This window comes from Herpailurus yagouaroundi, unplaced genomic scaffold, assembly GCF_014898765.1.
Source record: "Herpailurus yagouaroundi ecotype Mexico unplaced genomic scaffold, PumYag 185, whole genome shotgun sequence".
NCBI classification, from domain to species: Eukaryota; Metazoa; Chordata; class Mammalia; order Carnivora; family Felidae; genus Herpailurus; species Herpailurus yagouaroundi.
Genome location: NW_024412416.1, coordinates 23183555 through 23194321, shown reverse-complemented (window position 1 = coordinate 23194321; position 10767 = coordinate 23183555). Strand labels below are relative to the sequence as shown.

Here is a 10767-nt window from a genome sequence, read left to right as displayed (position 1 = left end):
TGCAAATGACATATCTGATACAGGGCTAGTATATAAAATATATAAGGAATTTATAAAACTTAACACCCCCTAAATGAACAATCCAATCAAAAATGGTCAGAAGGTGGGGCGCGTGGGTGGCTGAGTCATTTGAGCCTCCGACTTCAGCTCAGGTCATGATCTTACAGCTTGTGAGTTCGAGTCCCACGTCAGGCTCTGTGCTGACAGCTCGGAGCCTGGAGCCTGCTTCAGATTCTGTGCCCTCTCTCTCTCTGCCCCAACCCACTCGCATTCTGTCTCTGTCTCTCTCAAAAATAAATAAACATTAAAAAAATTTTTTAAGTGGGCAGAAGACATGTCTTCTCCAAAGAAGACATCTAGATAGCCAACAGATATTTGAAAAGATGTTTAACATAGCTGACCATCACGGAAATGCAAATCAAAACTACAATGAGATATCACCTCACACTGGTCACAATGGCTAAAATCAACAACACAAGAAACAACAGGTGCTGGCAACGATGTGAAGAAAGGGGAACCCTCTTGCACTGCTGGGGGCAATTCAAACTGGTACAAACTGTAAAACAGTTCCACAAATACTTAAAAATAGAACTACCCTATCATACAGCAATTGCACTACTAGGTATTTACCCAAAGAATATAAAAAATACTAATTCAAAAGGATGTGTGCACACCTATGCTTCTATCAACATTATCTACAATAGCCAAACTACATAAATGACCTAAGTGTCCATGGATTGATGAATGCTTATGGAAGATGTGATACACACACACACACACACACACACACACACACACACACACACTATACACACATATAATGGAATATTATTCAGTCATTTAAAAAAGAATGAAATCTTTCCATTTGCAATGACATGGATGGAACTAGAGTTTTATGATAAGTGAAATAAGTCAGAGAAAGACCAATACCATAAGATTTCACTCATATATGGAATTTAAGAAATAAAACAAATGATAAAGGGAAAAATAAAAGAGAGAAAGAGAGGCAAACCAAGAAACAGACTTAACTCTAGAGAACAAACTAATGGTTACCAGAGAAGGGTGGGTGACAGGAGGGTGAAGTAGGTAAGGAGGGCACTTGTGACGAGCATAGGTGATGTATGGAAGTGCTTAATCACTATATTGTACACCCAAAACTACTATAACACTAGATGTTAAATGGAATTTTAATAAAAACGTTAAAAAATAGACATTATACTGCATATGTATGCAATATATGTATCTATATACATATGTAAATATTTATACTTCATACATCTGTATTATGTTTTTTTTGTTGTTTTTTAAGAGAGCGAGCAAGCACATGCATGAGTGAGCAGCAGAGGGGAGAGAGAGAATCTTAAGCAGGCTTCCTGCCCAGCAGGGAGCTGAGATGGAACTTGATTTCACATGAAATCATGACCTGAGCCAAAATCAAGAGTCTGATGCTAAACCGACTCAGCCACCCAGGCGCCCCATCTGTATTATGTTTTAAATAAGCATATTGATCACAAATTTAGTTTTCTTTTATTTGGATATATGAAGATGTCCAAATGATTATTTTGATATATTAAGATAAGTATTGTCTCATATTCTTCCATTCTTTTTCTCCTGGAATATAACCTATTCCTTTCTGATTTTTATATATTTTTTAAATATTTCATTTGAGATGTTTTAGCATCAATATTCACAAATGATTTTGAACTCTAGTTATCTTTGCATTGTATTGTGTTGGTAACATTCTGACACTGATGATATAGGTCATGCATAAGTTATATTAACTATCCCTTTTCTTCTGGACTGGCTTATATAGCATTACAATATATTTAAAGGATTTAGTACATTTCTGGGCCAAATGTCTTCTCCTTTTCTTTCTTTGGGGGGCAGGGCTAAGTACATTCCTGACGACTTTAAATTTTCATTAGCAGTTGGTTTGATCTTTGTCTTCTAATGTTTGAAAAATTATATTAATATAGATTTTAAATTTCTTTCCCATTTGAGTGTACTGACTTCAGTGTAACAAGAATTTATCTATTTCTTTACTGTGTTTTTATCATTGATTTCTTCCTATTTATTGTTTCCTATTTTCTTCAATTGCACCTTGTCCTTTATTTTTTAAGTTAATGTTTTATGTTATTTTTTCAAAGAAACAGGTTTATATTTCTATTTTCTGATCCACTAATTTTTGCTTTAATGATTCTTAATTCTTTCTGCTTACCTCTGTATGTGTATTTTGCAATTTCTTTAAAATTTACAGATTTGAATACCTAATTATGTAATTTGTCTTTCTAGACAATGTATATTGATGAATTACTTTGAATGCACTCTTTCATCAATTATTGTAAGAGATATTTAAAAGAAGTTTTGAATGGTAGTGGCAAATTTTCTTGTATTGAACTTGGAAAATATTGCCTGTACTAATAATTTTTCATATAAATGTGTTTCATTATGATCTGATAGTTATTTTTGTTAGTGTGCATTCAACACTGGAAAATGTGATATATATTTTTTATGGCAAAAATTCTGACACATATTAATTTACTTTTTTGCACTAGTGCTGTGTTATTTTCCAAGACTCCCTTTTCTCATCCCTACCCCAACTCCATCTCACACTGAGGTTGCAGTTTAGCATCTGCTGTGGAAACAAAAACCACGATCCCAAAATGTTTACAAAAGTGCAAAATAAAGACAATATGGGTATCAACTATGGACTGGAAATGTTTCCCTTTAAGATCTTGAAATTCAGTAAATGGATTTAATGCCATGTGAGACAAAGTGGTTTCCATATGTTAGAGGGGAAGGGGTACTAAGTAAACTTTTAGCATATTTTAAGTCTGCACATCTACCAAATTTAGTCATGTGAAACATAAGCAAATCAGACTCGTTTCACACAGGCATTTTTTGTGTAAAGTGATACCGTCTGTCTGGACTCCTGGGTTGAGTCCATGAATCCAAGTGGAGGAGGGGCCAGCACAACTCTGAATCACTCACAGAACAAACTTTTGTGTGGCAAGGGCTCCTTTGTTTCTGACTGAAACAGGGGTGGCCCAGCTGTCTTCATGAACAAGCCCTTGGAATACTTTGTATAGCTATGGTGGCAGTGACATCCCTTTATTTGACCTCTAAATGAGCTGAGGAGGGAACAGGAAATCCTTTTTTAAACATCATTTTATTTTTTATTTTCTTATTTAGACATCCATCACAAATAATACATGTTTTTGTTGTTGTTTACTATATATCAGAAATTAAATAGCACATTTTTAGTTTTAACTGAATGACTTTGGTTGAAAAAATTACTCCATCTTTTTGAAATTATGACTATAAAGGTAATTTGCCTCCATGCTACACAAAATCTTAAACTAATAATGTTACTTTAACACAAGTTCCAAAGATTTCAAAAAGAAAAACTTCATGGAGTATTAATTCTTGTGCAAGCTCTTCTCAAGTACACAAACACACATAAGCCCTATTTTTTACACATGTCACTTTAAAAATCCCAGCTATGTTTCAAGTTCTTTGTCCAGATTACATTTGGTCATCATAACAACCCTGTAAAATAGATGGTGCTGTACCCATTTCTCATATAAAAAAGTTGAGGTATAGAAAATTTAAGTGACTTTCTCCAGATTGCACGGCTGGTAAGAAGCAGTCAAGATTGTAAGTATTCTTTGTCACCAAAACCATTTTATCTTCTGATAATTCTTATTCCACTGTATCTCCTTAACTTTATTATGATCATTCAAGATGTTATTTGAATAAAAACATGCTATTTCACAACATTAAGTAGTGTATACTAGGACAAGGTTTTCAAAGCTTTCCAGGCTCAACTTAAAAATCTCTCCTTGAGAGCAGCTTAGCCACTATTCAAAGCTCATTTTTTTTGAGACTTTGGTCTCAGTACAGTTTTTGTGAGTGACCCATCTGGTCCTTTTCTTTGGTTGTTTGGTCATCTGAGCCCTCTTTCCTCTGCAGTACTGGGGTGGCCTCAGGGGAACCAGCATATTTGAATTTTGTTTTGAATCACTCACCCTGCATTACAGTAAGAGTGAGACTTCTACAGCCTCTTGATTGGTGAATTCTTTGGATAAAAGGAATCAATATGGAAGAAATATGACAAAAATATACTTACCAATAAAACTAGGAATCATGTAAGAAGGAACAGGCAGTGTAAAAATATAGGAGGCTAAAGCATGTTATGAGTAAGGGACTAAGAAATACCAAGTCCACAAGGTAACAGCTCCACAGCCCCACATTCTCTAGGAATTTATTTATGTCCATCTCTTTGCCACCTGGCTGAACCATTCATACTAAAAGATTGCATGTGTGTTTCCATTAGCAATATTCAGCTGGTCCTGAGCATGTAGGTGAGGAAAGAGGCAGCATGGAGACTGTGTTGTAGAAATACAGAGTTCCATTTGCAGTTCCAATATGTCATAGTTATATGGGCAAGTAATATAACCTCATTTATACCTCATTAGGATTATGAGAAAAATTAGAGCACAAGTACCTCATAAAGTTGGTCTAGGAGTTAAATTAGTGCTTTGGAGAGTGCTTAGCACATGTCACAAACTGCAAATGGACCCTGTCTTTGCTGAATAGTCAGGGCAGTCTGAATCTCCTGGAACTCATGCATCTGGTATATTTCCACATGTTAGCCAAGATAACAATTCTGCAGTTGATGCATACAGCGTTTTACACATTTTACACTGGATAAATTGTTAAAATTGTGCTATTCAATTGATATTCTTTATTTGCTTGTTCAGTTACTGAAAATATGTATGAAAATTGCCCATTTAAATTTTCTATTTTTCTCCTTATCAATTATTTATTTGATTACCGGATGGCATATTATTAAATGAATACAAAATTGGAATAGTTTTATCTTCCATGTAAATTATGTTTATATACCAACCATATTTATCTCCAGCAATGTGTTTATCCTTAATATCAACTGTATCTATTACAAAAGCCACAGCATTGTTATTTAGCTTTTCATTCTATTACTTTTAATGTTTCTGTATTCTTATACTGTAGATGTGTATTTTAAACAGCATTTAGCTTCATTTTTATTTTAATCATGTCTGATAATCTTTGAGTTTTAGTTTTTAAACCATTTTCATTTAATCTGATAGTGTAATTGTGCTATACTATCTCCTTATTACTATTGTGTTTAGTTTTTGTTCCTTTATACATTTCACTTTTTTTTTAATCTTTTCACTCTTATATTCTGACTGGTTCCAATATTTTTATTATTCTATTTTCTCTTTCATAATTTTGTCATTTGTATGTTGAAAACTTGTCAAAAGCCCCTTTTTTAATGTCAAGAGACAATACAAAATATTAATACAAAGAACTGTATATCTGAGTTCAAGGCTGATTGTGCTGTTAAAAGGAATGTGATTGTGCTAAATCGCATGGGAACACACATGTGTGTATTTATAATAGGAGAGTGAGCTATCGATGCCACCAAAGGAATTACCAATGTCCTACTTTGTAAATCCTTTATCTGTGTCTGCTACATTTGACCACAGCCACTTGAATATGTTTTCATTAGATACTAATCACTGAAGCCTGTGAAAAGGAAAGATCATTTACACACTTCACACTCACAACAGCAAATACTATTAGCCTTTCATTTTCAGCTTCTAGCTCTTCCAGATATATGACAGTGTATATGTTTTATATATATCTTGAAAGATATAACTTTTACACACATTTATATGCAAATATATAATTCTTAAATATATACTTTGAAATGTAAGTAATTTCACATCAAGCTTTACAGGATAAAAACATGTAAACATACGCACTTGGTTCTGGTCAAGTAAAACACAAAACCACAAGGTAACCACATGTTAAAGAGTGCACTTGAAGAGGAATGAGGGAAAGAACGGACATGTAAACAACAAAGATGAGCAGTTGTACCACAAAGGCCCTGCGAGGGTCCATTTCTTAAGGCTGTAGTAGCAAAAAGCTCCTTGTTCAGTTAAGACTTCTCCCTTCACCCTGTCACATTTATTCTCGAGGGACTTCAAAATGAGTGTGGAAATTCTGTAAACACTAGACTAGAACTGAATCAATCCTGTTGAAAACAGAGATGACAAAATAAACCATAAACTACAGTAATATTCATTTCATCGAACAATAACTTTAAGGACTTTGTTACAGTTTACCACAGTAAAACAGCATAACCCTGAAATGAGGATGGACAAGAAAACAGAGATGAATGCTTTGTAAAAATGGCTTCCATAGCCCCTGTAAATGATAGATGTGTCTATAAACAACAAACAAGCAATAGCAGATGACAGAGCCTTAGCACACTAGACCACATGCCACAGCATAATGCTACAGATTCAAACTGGAATATTTTTCCAGCTCATACGGAAGTAAGTCCCACTGGTCCTCTGAGAAAAAAAAAAAAAAAAAAAGCTCACTCTTTCCCAGTGAAAGAAAACACTTAAACAACAGATTGGCCAGCCGAAGCATGACAAGCTTTTTTTTACTGCTTTTAAAGGGCATCTCGCCCTCTCCCACCTGAGTAGGCTCCAAAAGTTGACTGCAGTGAGCACCGGATGCCTCAGCACCCTGCCTCTGAGGATCCTCTCCTGGGCCCTCAGGGGTTGCATGCTTGTAAAAACAGTTCTCTCCAAATGGGCAGTAACCCCTGCCTTCAGCAAAATACCTGCAAGTCTTGTTGCTCATTGCCTCCTTGTACTGCTGAATAAGTTTCTGTTTCTCTTCCTCCTCCTCCACCCAGAACTCACTGGGAATGACAAAGTTGGAGGTAACCCTGCACTGTGGACAGGACTTGACGATCCTGTTGCCAAACTGTTTGTCAGTCCTCCACCTGCGGATACACTTAAGACAGTAGGTGTGGTTGCAGTTGGAGAGGATGCCAAAGCGGCAGTCACTAGGGTTGACTTTCTCATAGACAACCTCCATGCAGATGCCACACACCTTGTCCATACTTCGCTGCACTGCAAATGAGAGTTCCATATCCTTCTCGTGTGCTTCAATGCAAGCCTTTGTATGGTCTGCCCTCTGCACAGCATCCACAGGGTGCAAGACCTGAAGCCCACACATATCGCATATCTCTCCATGGATATACATACAACTCTCCCCACGAAAGCACTGCCCCATGGCAGCATCACGGCAAAGCTGCTGACCCCTGCCCACTGCAATCTGTTCCCTCTCAGTCACTGGGCTCTGTAGAGGAGCCCTGGGAACAAAAGGGACCATGCGGCCCCTATAGGGTTGCCCGGGAACAAATTCAATAGCATTCTCCCAGCCTTCTACACTGGCTCCTCCTGCAGCTTCAAGGCCTGCATTGTCTCTCTCAGCTTCAAAGAAACCCCTTTCAGCAGCCAAGCCAATCACAGGCAAGGAGCATGAAGGCGCAGCAGAGGGGGCTTTCGCCACTTCCTGAGGCAGGGTCTCAGTATGCGCAGCCGTGCTAGGGCCTTGGTCTGCAGAGGCCGGAGGCAGTGAACCATGGCCCTCCCTGGCCAACTGCTGGCCTGAGAGGTCATGTGAGTAGCGACAGTTCTCCCCCTCCTTGCAAAGCCCATGCAGATAATACCTGCAGATGACTTGCTTCGTCCAGCTGCCACCACTCCGGCCCTGCAAGCGACTGGGCCCAGCCCCTCCCCCTGCAGCCTGGGCAGGCCTCAGACGTGACGCGCGAAGGGGGGCCGGACCTGTAGCCGCAAATTGCCGGAAGACCGGGCGAGTGCGGAGACTAGGCCCAGGTGCACCCTCCCCTGCTGCCTCGGCACCCGTAGATGCCCCAGGTGCCTCAGAGGCTTCAGTGGGAGCTGCAGGCTCTTCCATGGCAGCCTCTTCCCCCCAAAAGGTACCGGAACTTCCCCTGTGTGCCTTCCTTTGGGCTAGAGGCCCGGAGGGTAGCAGCCGGCTCGGGGACCTTGTTTCGGGGAAGTGTGCATCTCTTTTCCTTTCCCCCTGCTCTCTTCCTGTGACTGTGGTTCCTACTGCCTTCTCTGGGCACGCGCGGCGGACACTTCCTGTGGTGGCAACGTCAATCCTCTATTCATTCCGTACGGTCTGTGCAGCGTGCACGGCGATTGCGGATCTTCCTTTGTTCTCGCAGCTGGGGCTGCCCCGCCCCTTCCCCGGCCTCTGCCCCCGCTAGTCTGCATGCCAGCTGGCGGATCCCAACGCTTCTTGCTGGCAGGCTGCTCTGGAGGACGTAATCACAACTCTTTGAGGTTTTTATTTAATCTCTTCCAGTGTTCATTCAGACACCTTGTATTCGATTGTTTTTTCACATATGTCTGTTTTAAAAATCATAATCCTCCCCCCTCCACTCAGTTTTTATTCTGGAATATCTCCCATATAAATTATAAATTCTTTTTTGTTCATTCCATTTTACGTCTACGTGGGACTGTGTGTGTGTGTGTGTGCGCGCGCGCGGGCGCGGGCGCGCGTTAAGTCTTATGACTGTCACTGTGAGATGCTTTTTGTAGATGCGACAAGATTTCTTCTGGTCTTTATTTTCTGGAAATTCTTACAAGCTTACGGTGGAAATGCTCTTTGTCAGCAAGCCATTAGCAGAGAGTGCTTTGGAGGCGAGACCACTTTAGTGCCTTTCAGATGTCTTAGTTTATTGTGATTTCCAATTCTCCCTTCCCACTGTGCAGAAGCTGCTGAATCCGTACGATCCTGATGCAGGCATAATAAGCCACTGTCCTCTGTGTGACCCTGGCTTTTATTTTCTCTTGCTGGTTTAACTCATGGTGGTCCTTTGTCTCCCTTTCTTTCTTTCACTGAGGTTTGTATGGTATTGTGGCAGGCCAGCCTTTCATAATGTATTCATTCTCTATCATTCTGCTCACGAGTGGTGCTTTTTAATTTCCTCTGTGAGCTCTTTGTCCCCTTGCAAATATATTTTAGTAGATTAATAAATATATATGTATAATATATATATGTGTATATATGTGTGTGTATATATATATATATATATATATATATATATATATATATTGCTAAGAGTATGTATCCTGGATTTATGCTGAATTTTATCTTGTAGTTTTCTGCATTCAGAAATTATTTTACATTATTTTCCTCCTTTATTCTCTTAATGTGATTATTTACACTGATAGATTTTCAGATATTTAAAAATTTACTATTTTTTCCTCAGAAATAAGCATTTCTGTGTTATGATGATTTATAATTTTATATATTATTGGATTTTGTTTGCCAAAATGAATTTCTTAGGATTTATGGTGTAAATTTTAAAATGGTAGAAAGCACAGAAGTCAGATTGAAGTAAATAATAAAGAAAAAATAAACCTGAAGTAGTGTAATGAATCCAGTGTAATCCTTTAAATGGATTATTGAGACGTATGAAATTTGTTAAGAAAAAAATGAAGAAGCCTCAAATAATATTGAGAATTTTTAAAGTGGTGTCACTACATTAATAATAGACATGAAAAATTGTGATAGGATATCAGAAATAAGTTTAAGCCATTAAGTGTGAAAATTTGTACAAAATGGTCATATTTCTAGAGCCACATCTATTAATAAAAATGACAGGAGCAGAAAAAAGAAAGACTGGCCTATTACATAAATTGAATCTGTAATTAAAAATAATTCTTAAATGAAAGATTTTAAAGATTTCTATCTGAAATAAATAGGCAAAATTTTCTTTATTTATTATTGTCAGTCCTAGCCAGTACCATAAAGCAAGAAAAGAAATAAAAGATGTTATAATTGTAAAAGAATTATTAATAGGAGACAGCAGAAAATTAAAAACAAAAATTGATAAGCCATTAGATTTAATAAGCATATTTAACAAGGACATTGGATAGAAGTACAATATACCAAACAGTTATATTTCCATTTCAGTTAATGACATTTAAACACTTAAAATTCTTAACATTGATAGCAACATAAAAAGTTAACTACCCTAGAAATTAAACTACTTACCATTGTAAAAACTAAAATTATTTTTTTATTTGGGAAGATTTAAAGAAATCAGGGGATACTGTGATCATGCAGTAGAATATTTTCAAAAGGTAAGCTTTTCCTAATTTGGTAATTATGAGAATATTGCTGCTTTCCACCATGAATGTAGGAACTCTTGGTGATTTTGAATTTTCCTCTTTGTATAGTTACTGATTTTTGTACTGGTGATGCCAGTTCTTCCAAAGTCTAACTTGCATTCTCTTTCCTCTCATAAATGCATTGGTTAATGGTGTTCCTCTGACAGCCCCTCAGATTTTCACAGGGAAAAGACTTGGAGCATAGAGTGGGTTTATATAGCAGGCTTTTCTCAGATTCACAAACAAGAATCTTGAATATAAAACTGTTATTTCCTAAATGATAATATGTTCCCAGCATGGTGTTTAATTTATATTTGATCCACTTTTTACAGACCAGCACTGTCCATAGAATGTTCTGTGTTGATTTTTATGTATGTCCTATCCAGTATGGTAGATATTAGCCCCATGTGGCTCTTGAGCACTTGAAATGCAGCTAGGATGACTGAGGAACTGAATATTTAATTTCAAATTTAATTTAAATAGCTACATAGAGCTAGGAGCTACTATATTGGACAGTGAAGTTCTATAGAGTATTTGACCATCCCATCTCCTCAGGCATGAGGGTACGGAGATTTTCTAACCTGCTTGAGGCTATGCAGCTGGCATGGAGCAGCATTTGTTTTCAGACCCCACCTCAATGGCTCCCAATTGTGTTCATGTCCTAACATCTCATAGTGAACTATGTGTTTTAGTTTTATAATGCAAA

The 10767-nt window shown here is 37.6% G+C and overlaps 1 protein-coding gene across 1 annotated transcript; it reads right to left on the bottom strand.

Moving 5' to 3' along the window:
• Positions 1 to 3945: 3945 nt before the first annotated feature.
• On the bottom strand, positions 3946 to 7966 carry MKRN3 (makorin ring finger protein 3). The gene has a single exon (XM_040493863.1). It carries the CDS (start codon positions 7828 to 7830, stop codon positions 6346 to 6348), a length of 1485 nt encoding a protein of 494 aa, XP_040349797.1. The 5' UTR covers positions 7831 to 7966; the 3' UTR covers positions 3946 to 6345.
• Positions 7967 to 10767: the final 2801 nt, after the last annotated feature.